Source organism: Trichomonas vaginalis, chromosome II (assembly GCF_026262505.1).
Source record: "Trichomonas vaginalis G3 chromosome II, whole genome shotgun sequence".
In the NCBI taxonomy this organism is placed as follows: domain Eukaryota; phylum Parabasalia; order Trichomonadida; family Trichomonadidae; genus Trichomonas; species Trichomonas vaginalis.
In genome coordinates, this window is record NC_067204.1 from 7302888 (window position 1) to 7328999 (window position 26112).

General features: G+C 34.5%; 7 protein-coding genes and 3 pseudogenes across 10 annotated transcripts, besides 4 other annotated features; 2 read left to right on the forward strand and 8 right to left on the reverse strand.

Moving 5' to 3' along the window:
- Positions 1-7733: part of a mobile genetic element that runs on past the window's edge.
- On the reverse strand, positions 356-716 carry TVAGG3_0500860 (annotated as a pseudogene). The gene has a single exon. A coding segment is annotated over exon 1 (361 nt).
- Positions 7734-11606: 3873 nt separating the features above from the next.
- Positions 11607-11803: a mobile genetic element.
- An 18-nt stretch (positions 11804-11821) lies between these two features.
- TVAGG3_0500880 (structural maintenance of chromosomes protein 2 family) lies at positions 11822-13657 on the reverse strand (the record flags this gene model as incomplete). The annotated part of the gene is made up of 1 exon (XM_051236600.1): positions 11822-13657. The coding sequence occupies one exon, from the start codon at positions 13655-13657 to the stop codon at positions 11822-11824; it is 1836 nt and encodes a 611-aa protein (XP_051094424.1).
- Positions 13658-13808: 151 nt separating this feature from the next.
- Positions 13809-21894: a mobile genetic element.
- Positions 14152-14601, reverse strand: TVAGG3_0500900 (protein of unknown function, DUF4106 family; the record flags this gene model as incomplete). The annotated part of the gene is made up of 1 exon (XM_051236601.1): positions 14152-14601. The coding sequence occupies one exon, from the start codon at positions 14599-14601 to the stop codon at positions 14152-14154; it is 450 nt and encodes a 149-aa protein (XP_051094425.1).
- On the forward strand, positions 15244-15519 carry TVAGG3_0500910 (annotated as a pseudogene). The gene has a single exon. A coding segment is annotated over exon 1 (276 nt).
- TVAGG3_0500920 (protein of unknown function, DUF4108 family) lies at positions 15536-15955 on the reverse strand (the record flags this gene model as incomplete). Its single annotated transcript, XM_051236602.1, has 1 exon — positions 15536-15955. The coding sequence occupies one exon, from the start codon at positions 15953-15955 to the stop codon at positions 15536-15538; it is 420 nt and encodes a 139-aa protein (XP_051094426.1).
- TVAGG3_0500930 lies at positions 15991-16987 on the reverse strand (annotated as a pseudogene). The gene has a single exon. A coding segment is annotated over exon 1 (997 nt).
- TVAGG3_0500940 (uncharacterized protein) lies at positions 17255-17647 on the reverse strand (the record flags this gene model as incomplete). The annotated part of the gene is made up of 1 exon (XM_051236603.1): positions 17255-17647. One exon carries the CDS (start codon positions 17645-17647, stop codon positions 17255-17257), a length of 393 nt encoding a protein of 130 aa, XP_051094427.1.
- Positions 19208-20815, reverse strand: TVAGG3_0500950 (protein of unknown function, DUF4106 family; the record flags this gene model as incomplete). Its single annotated transcript, XM_051236604.1, has 1 exon — positions 19208-20815. One exon carries the CDS (start codon positions 20813-20815, stop codon positions 19208-19210), a length of 1608 nt encoding a protein of 535 aa, XP_051094428.1.
- A 1818-nt stretch (positions 21895-23712) lies between the features above and the next one.
- Positions 23713-24186, reverse strand: TVAGG3_0500960 (protein of unknown function, DUF4106 family; the record flags this gene model as incomplete). The annotated part of the gene is made up of 1 exon (XM_051236605.1): positions 23713-24186. A coding segment is annotated over one exon (474 nt), but the record flags the coding sequence as incomplete, so codon positions are not given.
- Positions 24187-24655: 469 nt separating this feature from the next.
- On the forward strand, positions 24656-25684 carry TVAGG3_0500970 (attachment subunit-related family; the record flags this gene model as incomplete). The annotated part of the gene is made up of 1 exon (XM_001304124.1): positions 24656-25684. The coding sequence occupies one exon, from the start codon at positions 24656-24658 to the stop codon at positions 25682-25684; it is 1029 nt and encodes a 342-aa protein (XP_001304125.1).
- A 268-nt stretch (positions 25685-25952) lies between these two features.
- Positions 25953-25982: a mobile genetic element.
- Between the last annotated feature and the right edge of the window lie 130 nt (positions 25983-26112).

Consider the following 26112-nt stretch of genomic DNA (forward strand, 5'->3'; position numbering starts at 1 on the left):
AGATTCCGTACGAAAACAGTGAAGAACAGCGAGTAAGTAAAAAAACCCAGTCGCCAAAACTCTATGAAAACAGTGAAAAATAACAGAGTATTTTGACAACTTCAAAACAGTTAGGGTAGATGACACTTTTTCTATTAAACCGTTTTGACATTTCTCATGAGTGAGTATAGTTCTGCCGAACCATTGGAAGAGAAGAAGTACCCTTGCTGGCAAAAGACAAAAATGTTGCCTTAGTTGTCATTGCAATTGTACTCGTAATTTGAATTCATTGTACTTCTCTTCACGTACCTAAAACTCAAGGACGGCATATGCTTTAAGAAGCTACCATCTTACTAAGACTAAACACTTACATTTTTCAAGCTTGACTTTTTCAATTTGAACTTTGTTTGCGTAGATATGAATTCTGAAAGAAGTATGAGGGTCTTGTATGACTTTATACTTCTCCCATAGTTCATATCTGTCAAACTTACCTGCCATGGACTCTTTCATAAGTTCCATGAAATCGTCTTCGGACAATCCGGGAAAAGTATAATGTCAGTAAGTATTCTTTTAACATCCTTACTTAAACTCTTGGCTGTCTGTACACATATTACGACTGAGATGTTAAAGTGTCTGAGCTTCTTAAGAATTCGACACATATCTTGTTCTCTATTCTTAAGCAAAGGATGAGAAGCAAAGTCATCTAAGATAAGAAGACATCTATGAGGGTAAGTCATCCAATCGTAAGATGCAATTTCTTCGAAATGTATTCTATCTCTTTCTGTTTGTTTCTGAAGTGTTTCTTCTCTAATATTCTCTGCATTTCCTCATTTGGGTCTTTAAACTTAGAATTTATATACTCATTTATAGCATTATACTTCAAACTCTTCTTTGGTACTTCTTTATCCAATCTAACAACTCAGTATCCTTTATACATACTAACTTAGACTTCTTTATAATATCTTTGAAACGAATTGACGGTTTGGTCAAATTGACCAGAAGTACTACAAATGACAACTAACCATAGAATGGGTTCTTCTCATCTAGTTCTTGTTGTTGTGCAGCCATTTTAAGATAAGTGAAAGTCTTACCCGACCCAGGTGGTGCAATTAGACCTGTTATACCATTCTGAGCAAAATAAGAACTTGTGTATAGGCTTTATCTGAGCATTTCTAATCTTCCTTGTTCTTTGTTTTAAAACATTCTCAAATTTTTTTTGTCAATGTCAGCAAACTTTTTTTCTAACATATTTTTAGAAAAATTAAAAGTTTTTATCTTTTAGAAAATGTCATAGCGATTTCGCTATCTATATTCGAGACAGCTTTTCGACAGCAAAACATCTGGTCGGGACCTATAAAAATCATTACATAGTGTAATACAAGAAGAGTGAATTTGTTCTAAAGTTCTGTTTCTGGGAATATGACAAGAACCATAAAATTAAGCAGAGCGTCCTTAAAATTTGTCAATGACAGACTTGTTGACGAGAGTGACGCGATTGGAAAGTGAAGTCCAACAAAGTTCTTAGAATGCAAAGAAGACACATGCGCTGTTCTTGAAGATGAAAGAAAACAGAATAGAAGAGCTATTAAAGGACAAAGAACTTTTAACATAAATATAGTTGCCGCCAAATTTGACATAACTCCACCAGAAAAGAAGAAGAAAGAAAAGAAAGAAAAGAAAGTAGAAGAAAGAGAAGAGAATCTGAACAGTTCCAGAGAAAAAGAAATTGTGACATGTAAAAATAAATTTTAATTTTTAGAACATTTCTGGTCAATGTCAATGTCTCTTTCCTCTTAGAGCAAACACGGGCTTAGACTCTAAAATCTTTTTACCCAATTTACCTTGAACTTCAACTATCTAAGAAGATCATAATATTCATAGTCGTCTGCTTTTTGGTTCATAGGTTTAACAAGTTTGTATGCTTTGCCTTCTTAAGGTTTGAAAACTTCTGTCAAAACTTTTCTTTGACTGCTAACAAACTTCTATGTCTAAGTCTTTCAAATTTCGCACCATTTTTAGTCACAATAGCAAACTTAACTGTTCGATGTTCCAACTTTGCTGAATGAAGACTTTTCAAAATGGTAGAAGTAAACATTTTCAAATAGTGTAATGGGTCTTCTTCTTCTTTAAGTCCTGAACTGTACTTGTTTACTGAGATGAATTTTGCCATCTTTTTCTAATCGGATAAAAAAATAATTTTTTTTAAAATTTACTCATAAAATTTTTTCTTGTATATAACCATTCTGTACGTCTAAAAGACTTTTGACATTTGCCAAAGAATGTTTCGTTTAGACGCTGTCATAAACCATATTCTTGACAATATTGTTTATACGAATCGTACAATGACCTTTCATCTAAACACTCAAGTCAGTTTCTCTATGAACAGTTCATATCCACTTCTGTTTGCTTCTAACATGTTTGTCTCTCTTCGGTATGTGGAAATTTGTCTTGGATTGAACTTTGAAATATCTAATGTCATAAAATATGAGACAAGTGGTTGTAAAAGTCAGATGTCAAAGTTTCTGCTAAGTCGTCAAAATATTCTGTATCTTGCATATGAGAATCTGACGTTCTGACAACTACAATACTTTCTGTCAGAACTTTCTACTTCATCGGAACAGAATTTTGAAACCATAATGAAGTTTGCAACATTTCACAAACTCTTGGTCTTTATACTTTCTTTCAACAACTCCAACTTTGTCTGTTAAGACTCTTCAAAGCATCTGATTTCAAAACTTTTGTTGTATCTATACTTTGAAGTTCATTGCAAACTATAAGTTTCATATTCTCTTATTGAGAATTAAACTTGCCACAGATGTTTTCTAAGTTTGTATTTCGGGTTCGAATAGCCTTCTAACAGTTTGCACAAAATAATCGTGTAAAGAATGTGTTACTTACCAGTTCCTTGTTTCCAATTATAATGAGAGCATTTCATTTTTAGCACTGGATGTTGTAAGTGTTTTGCAAACAACATAAGATATACTCATAGACTTTTTCGTTTCCATTGCATATAATTTCTTTGACATGGTCTAACCAAGCTTCTATAATATTTTCTTTCCATTCTACTTGTCATATTTATATACTGAAGATAGAATAGAAGTTTGGAGAAGGTGTATAGAACTTTATACCTCGAACTGAAAAATTTCTAACTTTGACAAATAAGATATCCAAGCATCTAACATCTTCATGCCAACTTGTACAACTTTATTTTCTTAAGTTTCTGTCTACATTCTTGTCTGAAACTATTGTCGCTTTAGTTGTATAGACTACATCCATTCTTTCATAACATAACATCTGGGCAGAGTCGACATAAATGACTAAACGTTTCAAATTCTCGACTGCTTTGTTATAGTCTCTAAATGGACACATATTTCTGAATGCTGGGAAGTCATAAAAATCTGAAACATCTATTCTGTACATTTTTATAAAAATAAAAAATATATTTTTTTTACTTGACTTTGTTGTTGCATTTGTTGCATTTGTTGTTCTTGACTATTTGTTGTTGAAGTGTTCTTGTAATACAATACTTTCACCAGTTGCATCTTCCAATTCGAAACTTTCTGCCGTCATTTGACAAATACATAGGAATAAAAAGTTTTACAGAAACAAAGTTTGCGTCAACTAATGTCAAAGTTATACTTGCCAAAGTGTTTGAGTTCACTAAGTTGAAAATTCTGCATTCGAATGAAACAATAGGCAAACCAGCAGAGAAAGTAATTGTTTTATCGCATAAAGATATTTTGGTCATAATAGTTTTCTGTCAACATTCGAATAACACTTGAACCTAAGTTTGACAATATAATAAGATTGGGTGTGCTTAATGTCAATGGAATAGACACTCTTGTATGAAACTTTCCATGTTAATAGGAAACATGTTGGGATAAAAACAAAAAGTTTTGGAATTATAGCTCATATGTTTATAGTAACTCATCGGACATCCAAACATAATGACCTGCTCTAGTTGCAGCACATGTTACACCCGTACTTAAAGTATTAAATGATCAACAAAAACTGTTGTGGTATTGAGTAAGTATCTTCAAGATTATTTTTTACCATTTCAAACAATAAAGTCTTCTGGTGTCAAAAGAGCAAAACAGGCTTTAGTCGCATTTGTGTTAAGGTTAGTTTAACAATACCGTCCTTGAGGACTTTGTAAGTTTTGGTTATAGAATTATATGACTCAGGGTTTTAATCGTAAAGTATAAACATTATATCTTCTGCCAATTTACTTAGCAAATAAATTTTAATGAAATGTTGTGGTCGTCAAATATTTTATGACGTATGGGAAACTATATTAAGTCAACGTTTCACCATCCTTTCAAACGTATATCTTTCAATGACATTATGAAACACCAACAGCAACTAATGGGTTCTATTTCCTTGATGTTTAATCGTCTGCCTCTGTCAAAGTTTCAATAGTTCTTTCAAAATTCATGAGTGCAATGACTATGAGTTCACTTTTACAGGGTTGTGTTCGACAAGTTTAACATTAATCTAAAGCTTGACAAATCTTCTCCTGATTTGAAGTTTGTCTTCATTGTTGGTAGTCGTTTCGAATCTGCAACAGAACTTAAGTCTCTGCTAACTTCAGGATATGTTGGTTCTTTTACAGGAAATTGTTATACCATCTTCGTCTTCGTATGGTTTCCCCCACTTCAACATCTCTGTCTTTGACAATTGACAACAACACTTTGACTGTTTGTTTGAGTTGGTGAATTAACTTCACATCTGCCACCGCATTAAACCTTTTGAAACACTTACGCTTCATTTTTCGGAAATGACATTTTACTTAGAATAAAAAGATGGACGTATTCGAGTATTATTCGATTTAAGCAGAACAAAGTTTATACTCACAAACATACAAATACATTGACAGAATAGTTCTTTACACAACAATGGTAAATGTTATAGAATAGAATATTTGTTGAACCAAAATATTTCCATAAAGCAAAGAAAGTGTATAAACTGAAATGGGTGAAAGTTCTTGACGTTGAAAAAAATATAACAACAAAAACAGATATTTTAAAGGTAAGTTTATCTTACAATATTATGTCAAAACTGGCGTACTGTCAATATTTGACGGAGAGAAGTCAGTTCAAGAAACAACTTACTGACCTGCTGCAAAATCTGCTCGATGGAAGCTGTCGTTATGCCAATCTGAGGAGCCCCCAGCAGGTTTCATCGAACGAATCTTCAAAAGAGCATCTTCCGTGAAAAGTGCTATTGGTTTTAAACTTCTTTGCTCTCATTCATCTGACAGTCTCTGTCACCAATAATTGTATTTGTACAGTACCAACAGTTGAAATACCACCCATAAAGTCTTCTGAGTCAGCAAATGGAATGCCAAGCCAAAAGTTTGAACGGTCTCCATTTGTAATATTGAGTTTTTTGACCTCCTGTATGAGCCATACTTTCACATATGGCATAATAGAACTTTGCATCAGGGTTAATGGTTGTTGTGAAGTTGTTGTTAAAGTTCATAGCATCTAATGTCAAGTTGTATGACCTCATATCCTCAACTGTAGAATATTCTTCTCTTGGATATATTTGCCATCTAGTTTATATGATATTTAATACCGGGGTTGTAGAAACAAGAAAGTCATTTATAGTTGTCTGAACAGTAACAAACATGTATCTGCATGTTTCATTGCAGTTGTTAAAGCAATATCTGTTCTTGCACCTGGGTCAGCACTTTGGTTTCCAACTCACCTGCAAAGTCTTTGACAGATATTGGTGTATAGGAAATAAGTGGAACTGCAATATATTTGGCAGCTAAACATTTTGAATATATGGGTCCAACATATAGACTGCAAGTCTGCTTTCTATTCTCTTGCATTCAAATTTTCGCATGTGAACTTAACTGGTCCCAAGCAGTTCAGCAGCATTGAATAATAATGTTTACTTCAGTGTTGAGGTTTGAGAAAACAAGTCTAAGTCAACTTTGTCTTTGCAAATTCGGCGAATGACGTTTTATTTGTTCCCATATACGTCTGTAATAGTGAATGGGTCTTGTGTGGTGCAATGACTAAGTTATTTTTGCTTGGAGTAAGTTCAATAGAAATTTTTCCTGCCCAGTTTGGCAAGTATCTTAAAAACCTGAAGATGAGGAAAATGACAAAGGAACTCTAAGTTCAGTTTTACTTTGGTTACTGCTGCGCAGTTGTCCAGAAAGGTTAACATAAACTCCTGGAACGTTAGGGTCAAGTCTTCTTATTTTCTCAATATTTGCATACTGGTCTGTTTGTTCTAGCTTGTGGTTGTACTGAGTTTCTCAAAGCGAACCATTCATAGTTTGCCCAGTTACTGTTTGAACTAAGTCAGAGTTTAGAATAATATCTTATATCCCATGAAAACTTCTGGAGCATATTGGTATCCGACATAGAAAATTCCATTGACATTTTGTCAGACAACTTGCAGAAGGTTTTATTTCAATGTCTTGTTCCACGTATAAGAATGAGTTGTCAATAGAAATAATATGAAACCTGTCGCAAGCAATATCTACTGTTGTTGAAGAACCTTCTCCAAATCACCTACGTTTCATAAGAAACAGCGAAGTTGTATATTCGTAAGTTCCAGGAACTATTTCTTGACTTCTAATGGCATTGTCGCATTCGTTTAACCATTCGAAACATTTCCGTTCATGGCATCCAAAACTGTTGGCGTTATATTCTGAGCGCGTACATTTCATATGGGTAAAAATATAGAATAGTTGGATTTATGTGTCATAATAGAACCCATCGGACAAGCTTTACTTTCTTCCTGACTGAGTTTTTAACTCTTTCTTTTCCTTCATTGCCACTACTTTCACTAGATGAAGTTACTTCTTCACTACTTTCACTTTGTTCTACTCTTCTTCTTTGGTGTCGCTTTTGGTAACTTGCCCTCTGCTTCAAGTTGTTGCATCTTTGCCTCATGTTCACCTAGTATGTTGTAAATTTCCCATGTCTTTTTGCCTTTGGGCTCTGGTCGCCCATCTCAGGTAACCTATATCTTAGAAAGATTTTTCATAGTTTGTATTGGATCTTCGCGTATGTTTTGCATGACTCTTTCCTGAGTTTCCGGTTCAAGCTTCTAAATATTAGCTTGTCCATATGGAATAAGCTCGTTTCCAATATATGTTTTGTAGCCATTCTGGTTTTCTTTCCATGTAACCAATAATATCTTTTGTGAATGGGAAAGCTTTTACCCAATGTTTCAGTCTTGCGTCATTTATTTCTGTAGTTGGTTTTATTTTGTCAAGGAACTGTTTTTCAATACTAACATTTCATTTGGTACTGTCCATTTGAGTTTTCTTAAATATTCATCCCTTCTCAGTTCATTGTCTGCAAAGTAAGTTTTTATGACATTTTGTAAACTTTCGTTTGCAAGGTCATGTACAATAGGTTCTCTTCCTTCTATCTCCCTAACTTTCTTTCTAAACTCTTCCACCAAATATACCATTCTTATGGTTCTGTGTAGTTTTCTTTGAGATAAATGTTCTAGAACGTCAGGTGTTATATATTCCATCAGCCATGTTCATTTCATACTGGTCCAAAATATGCTGCATGTTTCATAATCTTTCAATGGCATTAAAGCCGCGCTGAAAATACCAGCTATATCTGGTTCACCATCACTTCCATTGCGTCTACAACTTCTTGGAATTGTGGTTGTAAGTTTATGAACCACCTATCCGGATTAGCTTTATGACCCCATCTCATTGTAGTTCCATAGTCTGCAGAAACAAAAGTAGGTTTGTTTCCATATTGGTTAGGTTCTGAATGAACTTTAAACAATGTTTCATTTCTATATGTTTGTTGAATTTAACCTTTTATTTTCACCGAGTTCAGCCAAAAGATTGAACGTTATATGGTCGTAAGTAAAAAGGAATTGTTGTATTTGCGTACATTTTCTTTCAGTACTTCCATTCTATGCTGAATATTTTCATCTGATGTTGGAGTCTTTTGTATGTCGGCGAACATTTTTCGATATTCTTCTACAATGTCAGCTGAATTTTTCTTAGACTCTTGGAAAGATCATATTCTCCGCATACTCTTGTTGAGGGTCAAGTTTTTTCGGCTGTTCCAAAATCTTCATCTAGTTCTGTGAAGTTAGTTTCCAAAGGAGGGACTTGTTCGTTTCCTTCAGGCTCTTCTAGCTGTTGTTGCTGAACTATTTCTCCATGTCTGGTTGTATCTGAACTTCTCTGTGGAGTTTCTGTACCTCATGCTGGCATTTCATATATTCCGAGACCGTTTTTAACAAGTTCCCTATTTAAGCCATCCGCATTCATAAGCCCTTTTCTCTTTCGTTCCGTCTCTATTTTTTACGCGTTTCATGAAGATAGTTGATTATCATTTATCTCTGACACCAAATATCTGGAGTAAATCATCCATGTCATTGGATGATATGCTATTAAATCATATCCCTTAGCGAGCTTGTATTTTCCAGTTTGAAATTATATCCATTTGGTGCTGAACCATAAGCTAAATAGGTTCGGGTCAGTATTTCCTTCCTTGAACTTTCTAATAGCTTCTTTATAATCTGTCACTAAAGTCAAGAGTATCTGGGTAACCATAATTTTCCTTAAGCATTTTTAAGAATTCCTGGTTTCCTTGTTCTCTAACTTCTTTATGTCTGCTGTCTGTTTTGTGTTGTGGTGCTGGATTTTTGAACGTTTGGTTGTGGTGCTGGATTTTGAACTGTTGTTGTGGTGCAGTGTTTTGAACTGTTGGTTGTGGGCAGTGTTTTGAACTGTTGGTTGTTGTGTTGGTTGTGTTTGGTTTGGTGCATGCCTGTGTCTGTGTCCATGTGACGATGTAAATGTTTTAGGTAGTCCTGGTGCAGGTGCTTCTCTTGGAGGGTTTGTGTAAATAAGTTCGTAGCTATATAATAGTTCCACCAGCTGGTATATAAGTTCCACCAGCTGTATATAAGTTCACCAGCTGGCACATATGTTCCATCTGCAGCATAATGTCCCTACCTGATTTTTTCGTTTTTAAGAAGGCATTTACTAGTCTTTTTGGCTGTTGTAACTCTTTTTCTTGACTTTCCACAACAGTTGCTCTAAGCGGTCATAGGCACTTTGAACTGCCTGTCTCGTTGCTGCATCTGTTATTTTCGTCATATTTTGTGCTACTTCTCTTAACTCTTTGTCGAAACCTTCAGACTTCAGTTTCTTTCCAGATGAGAAGTCGTTCACTAGTTCACCTTACTATGAAGAGCTTCGAAGGCGTTTTAAAGTCAGCATTCATTAAAGCTTCATTTGAACTGTCTTCATCGCTTGTATTTTGTCCTTATTGACCCTATAAGCTGGGCTGCTTTAGCGTTGGCTTGGGCATCTAACCAGTCATATTAGCTTTTTATATATTCTGCGCTTTTCATTGCTTTTTGCATGGCTGCGTCGTATTTTTACTTCTTGTGCTAAGTTTTCATACTGTCGGTTTGGTTTTGCAACTGTAAAAGTTTTTGCCTTTACATTTGCTTCAACCTTCTTTTTAATACTCATCGCTATCCATATATGTCTTCAGGGCTTTTTGTTTTTCTCTTCATCTTTCAGTACTTTATATTGAGTAGTATGGTTTTTCAAATTTATAACATCTTGTTCCATTTTTGCTACTTCTGCTGCTTTTTCTGACACTTTTTTCGCATATTCCTCTGTACTTAGTTCTTTCAGTTGTTCTTCTTTCTTCTTTTCTCTACGTTTAACTCATGAGTTTCTTTGTTGTCTGTCATATTCTAGTTTCTTTCGTTTTCACTTATTTGTTCTGTATGTCTATGTTTGACTTTTTGACATCTGTTATTTGATTTTTGAGTGAACTCAAATTCATTTGACTTTGAGGGTTATAAAGCTGTTCCGTCTGCAGCTCACCATAGCCTGCCATTTTTGCTAAAAGTGCCGCTCTTAAACCCCACTCTGTGCACCAACATCGTCTAAAAGCATAGGGTTCTTGACATTTGTTTGCAACATAGTGGGGTCATTCATATTTGTTGTTGCAACTGTTGTTTGTGGTGTCAGTTTTACTATTGGATGTTTCAATGCTCCCTTCCTCTTACGTATATTCTTACGTAGCTTACGTGGCATTTTAAGTGAAGTAAAAAACGGTTTTTGACAGATGTTTATATGACACTTTTTGTTCAGCACAAAAAACTACTCGGTCAAAGTGTTGTCAGTTTTGTAAAATAACCGTCTTATCTCATTCTATAAGTGGGAAAAGGCTTCTCAAAGTATACTTCTTTGGAACGCCTGTAACTTTTCCTGTAGCGACGATAGACCCTTACTTGTCCGGACAAAGTTATACTAAACATCTTCAGGGCTAGAGGGCACGAAGTGCCTGGAGACCCCACTACCTTTTTTTTTTTTTTTTGACCAATAGTACAAATCACATTGTCAATTACCATACAGTGTAGTAGGTTGTTGAAGTTAAAAAAAGTTTTAATTTTTTTTTCAAAATTTTTTTACATAAATAAAAAAAGTATGGCATTCCAAACGGGAACCGCGGTTGGTTACCATGGATTTCCGTCACCGGTCACATTTTAAAGATTTTTAAAGCCTTATAAAAATATGCTTTGTAAATCATTTTTTGTAAATCGGCAAAAATTTGGTAATTTTCTTCAACTAATAAATCTGCGAATAGCATTTATAATACAAGAACAATCTTTTAAAATGCGTTTGATTCATTTTTTGTATAATTTCATATAGGCATATATTATTCCGGGACTTTCCGTGATTTTACCGTAAAATCATTAGTTTACACCAATTTTTCCGTATTTTGAATAGTTTACTGCACTTTTCCGTAAAATTGAGTTACGGGAATCCGCAAAATTCCGGACCTCTTTTATAAGAATATAATAATAATATTTGATAAAAAGATATATTATTTATATTTTTGATTTTTGAATTACGGAAAAGTGAATTGTTAACTTGATTTTTTTTATATGGTTAATTTTTCAAATGATATTATGAAGATCTAAAATATTAAAAGTAAAAATTGAATTACGGAAAAAGTGAGGTCAAAAGTGAAATAATTTGCAGAACAATTTTCATTGAAATAAGACATTGAGTATCACACTTTAGTGAATAAACATCTATAAGAATGAAGTGTTTTGAAGCTGAAATAATATTGAATAGAAATTAATTTTTTCTGAAATTTTGAATGAAATTATGGGAAATAAAAAAATTACTAATATTGTATTATACAAATATATTATTTAAAGGAAAATGATGCTGATAGAAACGATGAAAAATTTGAAAACTTTACAATTAATTTATGTTCGTTAACCACAGAGCTTGCAATCCAAGCTCACGTTAGACTAAAGAGTTAAGTCGTCTAAGGGATATCCAACATATATTTAATAATCTAATGTTTGTGACAAATATTCAACATAAAATTAAGTTTTCGTTTCGTTACAAGGCATTCATACTTTGGAGATATCATATTTAATGTACAGAAAAGTTAATATTAAACAATACATGCTAAAGAATTAATAAATAAGATAATAAAATAAATTTATACGTAATTACTTTCATTTAATATGCTTTATGCTGTATAATATTGATTAAGAGGCATTAAAAGGTTCCATAGTCTGCTTTTATAGGCAAGATTTTTGATAAAAATTTAAAATTTTGAAAAATGATGAGAAAAGGAAAAAAAAGGTAAATGAGAGCAAGAGGAGGGAAAAAAAAGAAAAAGAAAAGAAAGGGAAGGGAAAAATAAAAGAAAGAAGGACATATAAAAATTTAGATGCGCATTCTTAATGCCGAGGCGGCTTGCCGCCGAGGCGCGATTTTTTTAGGCCTCTACGGTAACCCGGCAATGTTTTTTTAAATCTTGTACAGCCCTAAAAAAAAGAAAAAAAATTAATTTTAAAACTTAAATGGTGGATTATTATTTCCACCGAAATCAGGGTCATTCTTGAACTCCAAGAGTGTTTTCTCCTTGATTGCGTTACTCAATTTACTCCTCAAAACTCCATTCAATTCGTTCAATTCGTTATTCTTCTTCTGCAATTCTTGGATTTGTTTGTTTGCACCATCCAACGAAACCTGGAGAGATTCAACTTTCCTTTCTAATGCTGGATCTTCCTCTGCTTTAGCGGAAACTCTGCTTCCTCCTTCGATATTCTTGATGGCGTGTGCCTGAAGAATTTGGACTTTTTCTGCCAATTGTTTGTTTTCTGACACCAATTTTTCATCAATTTTTCCTCCGTCGAGAAGGAACTCGTTTAATTGGTTCTGCAAGTTATCTCTATCCTTTATCAATTGGTTGTTCTGCGATTTCAATGAATCAGCCTTACTCTGTGCAATTTTCAACTTTTCTTGCAAATCTTTCAATTTTTCTTCATTTTCATCTTTTTCTTTTTGAATTTCTTCGATTTCTTCATTGAGTTTGTCATTCTGGTTTCCTAAATCTTCAATAGACACTGATTGTTCGCTGATTGTTCTTTCCTTTTCAGCCATTTGCTTTTTGATTTGGAACAAATCATCTTTTGATTCTTGGAGTTGTCTCTTTGATTGCGACAAATCTTTTTTAGCTTGGGAAAGTTCTTCCTCGAGTTTCTCTTTTTCATCGGTTAATTCATCGAGTTCTTTCTCAGCTTGCAACAAATCATTTTCCAAGTTGTTGATTTTCTCAATCAATTCCTTGTTTTCTTTTTGCAATTCATCCCTTTGTTTGTTGGAATCTTTGCATTGATCTGCAGCAAACAAATACTGTTCATTCAGTTTCTGGTTCTCTCTCTCAAGCTCTTGGATTTTGTCGTCTTGTTCATATGAAACAGCTAAAACTTTTTCTAAATCTTGGCACTTTTTGACGGCTTCATCTTTTTCTCTTTTCACTTCACTTCTTTCACGTTTGAAAGCAGCCAATTCATCAGAAGATTGTTGGAGTTTAATCTTGAGATCATTCTTTTCTACGAAGAGTTTATTGATCTCTGATTCGTTTTGTTTGATTTGTTCTTCTTTGTTCTTTATTTGCGAATTCAACAAATCAATTTGTTTTTCTTTTGCAGAGATTTCTTCAGCCAATCCTTTATTAACTGTCTGCAAGTTCTGGTATTTGTCTTCTATGTTCGATTTAGGTGTCTTGGTTTCTTCAATTTGTGGTTTAAAGTTTGTCACTTTCCGTGTCAATTCTTTAACTTTTTCTTCCAAATTTTCTGATTTCTTGATATAGAAATCTCTTTGTTCTTCGAGTTCATTTACTTGTGACTTCAATGACTCCAAATCATCTTCTTCCTCATCTTTAGTCTGTGAACTATTTAAGGTTAATGAAGTGTTTGCATCATCCAATTTTGCCAAAGCATATTTGAGGTCTTCTTTTGCATCTGCGAGTTCTTCTTTGAGTTTTTCTATTTCGGAATCTTTTTGTTGGATCTGTTCTTCGATGTTTTCTGCGAAATCATTCTTTTGTTGTACTGGTGTTGATGGTTGTGAAGAAACCTGTTGTTGCAACTTGGAGTTTTCGTATTCCAACAAATCAATTTTTCCTTTCATTTCTTCTAATGATGGTTTGTCTTCTTTGACACCATCGGAATCAATCTTGTGCTTCATCAATGTGTTTTCTTCTTCCAATTCATGAACTCTGTCCATTGCTGTCTTAAATGCAGCATCTGCATTTTCTTTGTCTTTCTCCAACTTATTCAACTGTTTCTTCAACTTCGAAATCTCTCTACTCTGTTCCTGTATCTGATACATCAACATCTCATTGTCATGAGGTGAAAAAACAGGTGAGAAAACGGGTGAGATCTCACCTCTTCACCTAAACATTATTTTTGCTGAATTCAGCACAAAATTCTGAGTAAAATGGCATATGCTTGCTTCCCTCGGAAAACCGAGAGAAGAGATTCCGTACGAAAACAGTGAAGAACAGCGAGTAAGTAAAAAAACCCAGTCGCCAAAACTCTATGAAAACAGTGAAAAATAACAGAGTATTTTGACAACTTCAAACAAGTAGGGTAGATGACACTTTTTCTATTAAACCGTTTTGACATTTCTCATGAGTGAGTATAGTTCTGCCGAACCATTGGAAGAGAAGAAGTACCCTTGCTGGCAAAAGACAAAAATAGTTGCCTTAGTTGTCATTGCAATTGTACTCGTAATTGAATTCATTGTACTTCTCTTCACGTACCTAAAACTCAAGGACGGCATATGCTTTAAGAAGCTACCATCTTACTAAGACTAAACACTTACATTTTTCAAGCTTGACTTTTTACAATTTGAACTTTGTTTGCGTAGATATGAATTCTGAAAGAAGTATGAGGGTCTTGTATGACTTTATACTTCTCCCATAGTTCATATCTGTCAAACTTACCTGCCATGGACTCTTTCATAAGTTCCATGAAATCGTCTTCGGACAATCCGGGGAAAAGTATAATGTCAGTAAGTATTCTTTTAACATCCTTACTTAAACTCTTTGCTGTCTGTACACATATTACGACTGAGATGTTAAAGTGTCTGAGCTTCTTAAGAATTCGACACATATCTTGTTCTCTATTCTTTAACAAAGGATGAGAAGCAAAGTCATCTAAGATAAGAAGACATCTATGAGGGTAAGTCTTCCAATCGTAAGATTGCAATTTCTTCGAAATGTATTCTATCTCTTTCTGTTTGTTTCTGAAGTGTTTCTTCTCTAATATTCTCTGCATTTCCTCATTTGGGTCTTTAAACTTAGAATTTATATACTCATTTATAGCATTATACTTCAAAACTCTTCTTTGGTACTTCTTTATCCAATCTAACAACTCAGTATCCTTTATACATACTAACTTAGACTTCTTTATAATATCTTTGAACGAATTGACGGTTTGGTCAAATTGACCAGAAGTACTACAAATTACTACTAACTCATAGAATGGGTTCTTCTCATCTAGTTCTTGTTGTTGTGCAGCCATTTTAAGATAAGTGAAAGTCTTACCCGACCCAGGTGGTGCAATTAGACCTGTTATACCATTCTGAGCAAATAAGAACTTGTCATGTATAGGCTTTATCTGAGCATTTTCTAACTTCCTCTTGTTCTTGTTTAAAACATTCTCAAATTTCTTGTCAATGTCAGCAAACTTTTTTTCTAACATATTTTTAGAAAAATTAAAATTTTTATCTTTTAGAAAATGTCTAGCGATTTCGCTATCTATATTCGAGACAAGCTTTTCGACAGCAAAACATCTGTCGACCATAAAATCTTACATAGTGTAAACAAGAAAGGTGAATTTGTTCTAAAGTTCTGTTTCTGGGAATATGACAAGAACCATAAAACATTCAAGAGAGTCTTAAAATTTGTCAATGACAGACTTGTTGACAGAGATGACGCCTCTTGGAAAGATGAAGTCCAACAAAATTCTTAGAATGCAAAGAAGACACATGCGCTGTTCTGAAGATGAAATAGAAAACAGAATAGATGAGCTATTAAAGGACAAAGAACTTTTACATAAATATGGTTGCGCCAAATTTGACATAACTCCACCAAAAAGAAGAAGAGAGAAAAGAAAGAAAAGAAAGAAAAGAAAGTAGAAGAAGAGAAGAAAGAACCTGAACCAGTTCCAGAGAAAAAGAAATTTGACATGTAAAAATAAAATTTTATTTTTAGAACATTTCTGGGTCAATGTCAATGTTCTCTTCCTCTTTAGGAGCAAACACTGGCTTAGACTCTAAAATCTTTTTACCCAATTTACCTTGAACTTCTACAACTTTAGACTCATAATATTCATAGTCGTCTGCTTTCTTTGGTTCATAAGGTATAACAAGTTTGTATGCTTTGCCTTCTTTAAGGTTTGAAAACCTTCTGTCAAAACTTTCTTTGACTGCTAACAAACCTTCTATGTCTAAGTCTTCAAATTTCGCACCATTTTTAGTCACAATAGCAAACTTAACTGGTTCGATGTTCCAAACTTTGCTGAATGAAGACTTTTCAAAATGGTAGAAGTAAACATTCAAATATGTGAATGGGTCTAGTTCTTCTTTAAGTCCTGACATGTACTTGTTTACTGAGATGAATTTCGTCATCTTTTCTATCGGATAAAAAATATTTTTTTTAAAATTTACTCAGAAAAAATTTTCTTTGTATATACACCATTCTGAACATCTAAAAGACTTTTGACATTTGCCAAGAATGTACGTTTAGAAGCTGTCATATAACCATATTCTTGACAATATTGTTTATATTCATCATATAAAGACTTTTCATCTAAACACTCAAAGTCGCTTTCTTCTATGAACAGTTTCATATACACTCTTGTTTGCTTCTAACAATGTTTGTCTCTCTTCGGTATGTGGAATTTGTCTTGGATTGAACTTAGAAATATCTAATGTCATGAAATATGAGAACAAGTGGTTGTAAAAGTCAGATGTCAAAGTTTCTGCTAAGTCGTCAAAATATTCTGTATCTTGCATATGAGCTTCTGACGTTCTGACAACTACATATCTTCTGTCAGAACTTTCTAACTTCATCGGAACAGCATTGTTTGAAACCATAATGAAGTTTGCAACATTTTCACAAACTCTTTGGTCTTTATACTTTCTTTCAACAACTCCAACTTTGTCTGTTATAAGACTCTTCAAAGCATCTGAGTTCAAAACTTTTGTTGTATCTATACTTTGAAGTTCATTGCAAACTATAAGTTTCATATTCTCTATTGAGGAGTTAAATTTACCGCAGATGTTTTCTAAGTTTGTCATATTCGGGTTCGAATAGCCCTCTAACAGTTTGCACAAAATATCTGTAAAGAATGTGTTCTTACCAGTTCCTTGTTTTCCAATTATAATGAGAGCAGTTTCATTCTTAGCACTTGGATGTTGTAAGATGTTTGCAAACCAACATAAGATATACTCATAGACTCTTTCGTTTCCATTGCATATAATTTCTTTGACATGGTCTAACCAAGCTTCTATAATATTTTCTTTCCATTCTACTTGTTCATATTTATATCCAGTGAAGATAGAATAGAAGTTTGGAGAAGGTGTATAGAACTTTATACCTCGAACTGAAAAATCTTCTAACTTTGACAATAAGATATCCCAAGCATCTAACATCTTCATGCCAACTTGTACGACTTTTATTTTCTTAAGTTTCTGTCTACATTCTTGTTCTGAAACTATTGTTGCTCTTGGTTTGTTAAAGACAACATCCCATTCTTTCATAACATAACATTCTGGGCAGAGTCGACATAAATGACTAAACGTTTCAAATTCTCGACTGCTTTGTTATAGTCTCGAAATGGACACATATTTCTGAATGCTTGGAAGTCATAAAAATCTGAAACATCTATTCTGTACATTTTTATAAAAATAAAAAAATTATTTTTTTTATTCTTGACTTTGTTGTTGCATTTGTTGCATTTGTTGTTCTTGAGCTATTTGTTGTTGAAGTTGTTCTTGTAATACAATACTTTCACCAGTTGCATCTTCCAATTCGAAACTTTCTGCCGTCATTGACAAATACATAGGACATAAAAGTTTTACAGGAACAAAGTTTGCGTCAACTAATGTCAACGTTATACTTGCCAAAGTGTTTGAGTTCACTAAGGTTGAAAATTCTGCATTCGAATGAACAATAGGCAAACCAGCAGAGAAAGTATTGTTTATACGCATAAGTATCTTTTGGTCATAATAGTTTCTGTCGACATTCGAATAACACTTTGAACCTAAGTTTGAAACAATATATAAGATTGGTGTGCTTAATGTCAATGGAATAGACATTCCTTGTATGACACCTTTTCCTGTTATAGGAAACTGTTGGTAGTAAAAACCAGAAATAAGTTTTGTATTATAGCTCATATCGTTTATAGTAAACTCAGTCGGACATCCAACATAATGAAACCTGCTCTAGTTGCAGCACATGTTACACCCGTACTTAAAGTATTAAATAAGTCAACAAAACCTGTTGGTGGTATATCTGAGTAAGTATCTTCAAAGGAGTATTTTTTACCATTCACAACAATAAAGTCTTCTGGTGTCAAAAGAGCAAAACAGGCTTTAGTCGTCATTGTGTTTAAGGTTAGTTTACAATATCGTCCTTGAGGACTTTGTAAGTTTGTTGTTATAGAATTATATGACTCAGGGTTTTTAGTCGTAATAGTATAAACCATTATATCTTCTGCCATTTATATATATTTAAAAGTTTTTCTGAAAGTGGAGAAGAACTTCATCTAAACTTTCACATGGCGTTTCTTGAAGTTCTCTGTCTAAGAAGTTCAAATATTTTGTAAAGACATAGAACTTTCCTTTGTCTACACGAACAAACAAAACAGGGTCTTTCATATCGTTCAAAAGTGTGTAAAGTCCTTTACATGAAATAAAGTCTATATTATTTTTCTTCAAACATCTTTCAAGAAGTTTTGACATTTTTACTTAGCAAATAAATTTTAATGAAATGTTGTGGTCGTCAAATATTTTTATGACGTCTGGGAAACTATATTTTAAGTTCAACGTTTCACCTCCTTTCATAACGTATATCTTGTCAATGACATTATATGAAACACCACAGCAACTAATGTCGGGTTCTATTTCTTTGATGTTTATATCGTCTGCCTCTGTCAAAAGTTTCAATAGTTCTTTCAAAACTTCATGAGGTGCAATGACATATGAGTTCACTTTTACAGGGTTGTGTTCGACCAAGTTTAACATTATACTAAAGCTTGACAAATCTTCTCCTGAGTTTGAAGTTTGTCTTTCAGTTGTTGGTAGTCATTTCGAATATCTGCAACAGAACTTAAGTCTCTGCTAACTTCAGGATATGTTGGTTGTTCTTTTACAGGAACAATTGTATACCATCTTCGTCTTCGTATGGTTTCCCCACTTCAACATCTCTGTCTTTGACATTGACAACAACACTTTGACTGTTTGTTTGAGTTGGTGAATTTAACTTCACATCTGCCACCGCCATTAAACCTTTTGAAACACTCACGCTTCTATTTTTCGGAAATGACATTTTACTTAGAATAAAAAGATGGACGTATTCGAGTATCTCTTCGAATTGAAGCAGAACAAAGTTTACACACACAAACAATACAAATACATTGACAGAATAGTTCTTTATACAAACAATGGTAAATGTTATAGAATAGCAGTCTTTGCTGAACCTAAATATTTTCATAAAGCAAAGAAAGTTGGTATAACGAATGGTGAAAGTTCTTGAAGCAGACAAAAATATAACTTCAAAACTTACAGATATTTCTAAAGGTAAGTTTATCTTACAATATTATGTCAAAACTGGCGTACTGTCAATATTTGACGGAGAGAAGTCAGTTCAAGAACAACTTACTGACCTGCTGCCAAAATCTGCTCGATGGAAGCTGTCGTTATGCCAATCTGAGGAGCCCCAGCAGGTTTCATCGAACGAATCTTCAAAAGAGCATCTTCCGTGAAAAGTGCTATTGGTTTTGTAAACTTCTTTGCTCTCAGTTCATCTGGACCGTCTCTGTCACCAGTATATTGTATTTGTACAGTACCAACAGTTGAAATACCACCCATAAAGTCTTCTGAGTCAGCAAATGGAATGCCAAGCCAAAAGTTTGAACGGTCTCCATTTGTATATTGAGTTTTTTGACCTCCTGTATGAGTCCATACTTTCACATATGGCATAATAGAACTTTGCATTTCAGGGTTAATGGTTGTTGTGAAGTTGTTGTTAAAGTTCATAGCATCTAATGTCAAGTTGTATGACCTCATATCCTCAACTGTAGAATATTCTTCTCTTGGATAATATTTGCCATCTATGTTTATATGATATTTAATACCGGGGTTGTAGAAACAAGAATAGTCATTTATAGTTCGTCTGAACAGTACAAACATAGTATCTGCATGTTTCATTGCAGTTGTTAAAGCAATATCTGTTCTTGCACCTGGGTCAGCACTTTGGTTTCCAACTTCACCTGCAAAGTCTTTGACAGATATTTGGTGTATAGGGAACATAAGTGGAACTGCAATATATTTGGCAGCTAAAGCATTTGAAATATCTGGGTCCAACATATAGACTGCAAGTCTGCTTTCTATTCTCTTGCATTCAAACTTTTCGCATGTAAACTTAACTGGGTCCCAAGCAGTTCCAGCAGCATTGAAATAATAGTTTACTTCATTGTTGAAGTTTGAGAAACCAAAGTCTAAGTCAACTTTGTCTTTGCAAAATTCGGCGAATGACGTTTGATTTGTTCCCTTTACATCTGTAAGAGTGAATGGGTCTTGTGTTGGTGCAATGACTAAGTTATTTTTGCTTGGAGTAAGTTCAATAGAAATTTTTCCTGCCCAGTTTGGCAAGTATCTTAAAAACCTGAAGATGAGGAAAGATGACAAAGGAACTCTAAGTTTCAGTTTTACTTTAGTGGCAGCAGTTCCATCTGAACCAGAAAGGTTAACATAAACTCCTGGAACGTTAGGGTCAAGTCTTCTTATTTTCTCAATAGTTGCATACTGGTCTGTTTGTTCTCTAGCTTGTGGTTGTACTGAGTTTCTCAAAGCGAACCATTCATAGTTTGCCCATGTTACTGTTTGAACTAAGTCAGAGTTAGAATATATCTTATATCCCATGAAAACTTCTGGAGCATATTGGTATCCGACATAGAAAATTCCATTGCAACCTTTCTTGTCAGACAACTTGGCAGAAGGTTTTATTTCAATGTCTTGTTCCACGTATAAGAATGAGTTGTCAATAGAAATAATATGAAACCTGTCGCAAGCAATATCTACTGTTGTTGAAGAACCTTCTCCAAACTCACCTACGTTTCCATAAGAAACAGCAGTTGTATATTCGTAAGTTCCAGGAACTATTTCTGACCTTCTAATGGCATTGTCGCATTCGTTATACCATTCGGAAACATTTCCGTTCATGGCATCCAAAACTGTTGGCGTTATATTCTGAGCGGCGTACATTTCATATGGGTAAAAATATAGAATAGTTGGATTTATGTGTCATAATAGAACCCACTCGGACCAAGCTTTACTTTCTTCCTGACTGAGTTTTTAACTCTTCTTTTTCCTTCATTGCCACTACTTTCACTAGATGAAGTTACTTCTTCACTACTTTCACTTTGTTCTACTCTTCTCTTCTTCTTTGGTGTCGCTTTTGGTAACTTGCCCTCTGCTTCAAGTTGTTGCATCTTTGCCTCATGTTCACCTAGTATGTTGTAAATTTCCCATGTCCTTTTTGCCTTTGGGCTCTGGTCGCCCATCTCAGGTAACCTATATCCTAGAAAGATTTTGTCATAGTTTGTATTTGAGTCTTCGCGTATTGTTTGCATGACTCTTTCCTGAGTTTCCGGTTCAAGCTCTTCAAACAGAGCTTGTCCATATGGAATAAGCTCGTTTCCAAATATATGTTTTTGTAGCCATTCTGGTTTTCTTTCCATGTTACCAATAATATCTTTTGTGAATGGGAAAGCTTTTACCCAATGTTTCAGTCTTGCGTCATTTATTTCTGTAGTTGGTTTTATTTTGTCAAGGAACATGTTTTTCAATACTAACATTTCATTTGGTACTGTCCATTTGAGTTTTCTTAAATATTCATCCCTTCTCAGTTCATTGTCTGCAAAGTAAGTTTTTATGACATTTTGTAAACTTTCGTTTGCAAGGTCATGTACAATAGGTTCTCTTCCTTCTATCTCCCTAACTTTCTTTCTAAACTCTTCACCAAATATACCATCTCTATGGTTCTGTGTAGTTCTTTGAGATAAATGTTCTAGAACGTCAGGTGTTATATTTCCATCAGCCATGTTCATTTCATACTGGTCCAAAATATCTGCATGTTTCATATCTTTCAATGGCATTAAAGCCGCGCTGAAAATACCAGCTATATCTGGTTCACCATTCACTTCCATTGCGTCTACAACTTCTTGGAATTGTGGTTGTAAGTTTATGAACCACCTATCCGGATTAGCTTTATGACCCCATCTCATTGTAGTTCCATAGTCTGCAGAAACAAAAGTAGGTTTGTTTCCATATTGGTTAGGTTCTGAATGAACTTTAAACAATGTTTCATTTCTATATGTTTTGTTGAAATTTAACCTTTTATTTTCACCGAGTTCAGCAAAAGATTGAACGTTATATGGTCGTAAGTAAAAAGGATTGTTGTATTTGCGTACATTTTCTTTCAGTACTTCCATTCTATGCTGAATATTTTCATCTGATGTTGGAGTCTTTTGTATGTCGGCGAACATTTTTCGATATTCTTCTACTATGTCAGCTGAATTTTTCTTAGACTCTTGGAAAGATTCCATATTCTCCGCATACTCTTGTTGAGGGTCAAGATTTTTCGGCTGTTCCAAATCTTCATCTAGTTCTGTGAAGTTAGTTTCCAAAGGAGGGACTTGTTCGTTTCCTTCAGGCTCTTCTAGCTGTTGTTGCTGAACTATTTCTTCCATGTCTGGTTGTATCTGAACTTCTTCCTGTGGAGTTTCTTGTACCTCATCTGCTGGCATTTCATATATTCCGAGACCGTTTTTAACAAGTTCCCTATTTAAGCCATCCGCATTCATAACCCTTTCTTCTTTCGTTCCGTCTCTATTTTTTACGCGTTTCATGAAGATAGTTGAATTATCATTTATCTCTGACACCAAATATCTCGGAGTAAATTCATCCATGTCATTTGGATGATATGCTATTAAATCATATCCCTTAGCGAGCTTGTATTTTCCAGGTTTGAAATTATATCCCATTTGGTGCTGAACCATAAAGCTAAATAGGTTCGGGTCAGTATTTCCTTCCTTGAACTTTCTAATAGCTTCTTTATATCTGTCACTAAAGTCAAGAGTATCTGGGTAACCATAGTCTTCCTTAAGCATTTTTAAGAATTCTTGGTTTCCTTGTTCTCTACTTCTTTTATGTCCTTGCTCTGTTTGTGGTTGTTGTTGTGCAGGGTTTTGAACTGTTGGTTGTTGTGCAGTGTTTTGAACTGTTGGTTGCTGTGCAGTGTTTTGAACTGTTGGTTGTGGTGCTGGATTTTGAACTGTTGGTTGTGGTGCAGTGTTTTGAACTGTTGGTTTTGGTGCATGCCTGTGTCTGTGTCCATGTGACGATGTAAATGTTTTAGGTAGTCCTGGTGCAGGTGCTTCTCTTGGAGGGTTTGGTGGTATATAAGTTCCACCAGCTGGCACATATGTTCCATCTGCAGCATAATGTCCTACCTGACTTTTCGTTCTTAAGAAAGCATTTACTAGGTCTGTTTTGGTCTGTTGTAACTCTTTTTCTTGACTTTCCACAACAGTTGCTCTAACGGAGTCATAGGCACTTTGAACTGCCTGTCTCGTTGCTGCATCTGTTATTTTCGTCATATTTTGTGCTACTTCTCTTAACTCGTTGTCGAAACCTTCAGACTTCAGTTTCTTTCCAGATGAGAAGTCGTTCACTAGTTTCACCTTACTATGAAGAGCTTCGAAGGCGTTCTTAAAGTCAGCATTCATTAAAGCTTCATTTGAACTGTCTTCATCCGCTTGTATTTTTGTCCTTATTGACCCTATAAGTTGGGCTGCTTTGGCGTTGGCTTGGGCATCTAACCAGTCATTATTAGCTTTTATATATTCTGCGCTTTTCATTGCCTTTTGCATGGCTGCGTCGTTATTTTTACTTTCTTGTGCTAAGTTTTCATACTGTACGGTTTGGTTTTGCAACTGTAAAAGTTTTTCTGCCTTTACATTTGCTTCAACTTCTTTTTTATACTCATCGCTATCCATATATGTCTTCAGGGCTTTTTGTTTTATTTCTTCATCTTTCAGTACTTTATATTGAGTAGTATGGTTTTTCAAATTTATAACATCTTGTTCCATTTTTGCTACTTCTGCTGCTTTTTCTGACACTTTTTTCGCATATTCCTCTGTACTTAGTTCTTTCAGTTGTTCTTCTTTCTTCTTTTTCTCTACGTTTAACTCATTGAGTTTCTTTGTGTGTCTGTCATATTCTAGTTTCTTTTCGTTTTCACTTATTTGTTTCTGTATGTCTATGTTTGACTTTTTGACATCTGTTATTTGATTTTTGAGTGAACTCAAATTCATTTGACTTTGAGGGTTATAAGCTGTTCCGTCTGCAGCTCCACCATAGCCTGCCATTTTCGCTAAAAGTGCCGCTCTTAAACCTCCACTCTGTGCACCAATAACTCGGTTTAAAAGCATAGGGTTGCTTGACATTTGTTGCAACATAGTGGGGTCATTCATAATTTGTTGTTGCAACTGTTGTTGTGGTGTTAGTTTTACTATTGGATGTTTCAATGCTCCCTTCCTCTTACGTATATTCTTACGTAGCTTACGTGGCATTTTAAGTGAAGTAAAAAACGGTTTTTGACAGATGTTTATATGACACTATTTGTTCAGCACAAAAAACTACTCGGTCAAAGTGTTGTCAGTTTTGTAAAATAACCGTCCGATCTCATTCTATAAGGGGAAAAGGCTTCTCAAAGTACTTCCTTGGAACGCCTGTAACTTTTCCTGTAGCGACGATAGACCCTTACTTGTCCGGACAAAGTTATACTATTTTGAGTGCTCTACAAAAAAGTCAACGGCGACGACTCTCAAAAACCGTTGTGTAAAAAGTTTTACCGTTGGACAAAAAAGTATATATAGAAAACAAAAAACGTTTATAGTTCATTCAATATTTGAGATAAACCGTTTTTTCCAACGGAGACTTTTCAATAAAATAAAAAAATATAGGGGGTCTCCGTTGACGAAAACCGTTTTTATTCAATATTCATTTTCCACAAACTTCTGGTCAGTTCATTTTTGTCTAATGCAAGACCACAGTAGTAGCATGACTGACAATTCTTTACAAAAGCTCTTTAAAGGTCAAACACTTATATCCTCATACTTTACTAGTATGTCCAAAGAGGTTACACAGGTTTCAGTCCAATCAGACTCCAATCAGACACAAATTGAAGCTCAAATTCAACCAAAAGAAACTGCAGAAGTCGAACAAACATCAGAGCAACCTTCACAACAAACTACAGAAGCTCAAGTTGTTTCAGTCCAATCAGACTCAAATCAGACACCAAACATACGCAAAGTTCAACTAAAAACTTACACTCCTACAGAACCAGAAGGTGTCTTCTCATTCTCAACAACAGAAGCAAGATATAGAAGACTCATTGCAGCTTATCCAAACAATTTGTCCTTAACAGACAACAATGACTATGATAGATATTTCAAAAGTATAATAAAACCAGTCGAAACATTAGAAAACAAAGTTCAAAACCCGACAGTAATGGTTGACTTTTTCTTGTCGAATTTGCCTTATGTTTCAACTATGATATCTCTTCAAGCAATTGACGAGTTCATTATTTGCTGTGAACCAAACTTAAGAGAACAGCTATATGAAACACTCAACGACTTTCGTCCTTATCCTTTAACTTACAATTGGAAAGAAGATGAAAACAAACGCGGTTCTTTCTCCTGGAATCTTTCCATTGTTGCTCCAGCTGGTGTAGCTGCACATCCATTCGAAATATATCCAAAATTGCATTACGAAAACAATATGCATATTATAACAACAGCCGCTTTAGATATTCCTGAACGGATACCAGATGGAGAAGAAGTTTCAATAATATCTGTTCAAGCAAACCGAGTTGCAATGCCACTTACAGTATGCAAATTCACTCACTCAAGCAGACAATTCTATCAAAATCTTGAGTTCGTTTTTACTGGCACAGCCAAAATGCTTCTCAAAAAACCAGAACAAACCAAAATAACCATCGAGAGAGGGTCAAAGTTGCTATTTGTCACTTTTCCACAAGAATCTAATGGGGAAAAAGTTATCATATAGTTGATCTCATTGACTGAGGTGAGAGATGTATGTAGTGTAATGGGATAAACAGTGGGATTGCTGCTCTAAGTCCTAGGTTCGAGATACATTGGCTTAATTTTTTCTCTTTTTTATTGACGTAAACTATTCAATTTTTGTGTTATCCATTCAAATTTCAGAATTTTTTTTGCAGATTTCACGCTACATTCGAAGTTACCTTTTGTAACAACCACCACTGCCTACGAAAGACGAAAGTGTGTCACGATTTCACCCGGAAATCCGACGGTTGTTTAAGAGTATGCACTTTTGTCACCTACTCAATAACCATCTTCTTATCTGGTTATTGTGAAGATGAAGACAATTCGGACGAAGAAGAAGAGGATGAGGAAACAAGCGAAGACTCAGACGATATCCAGTTCATTTCCATCCGTAAAAAACATTAAAGCAAA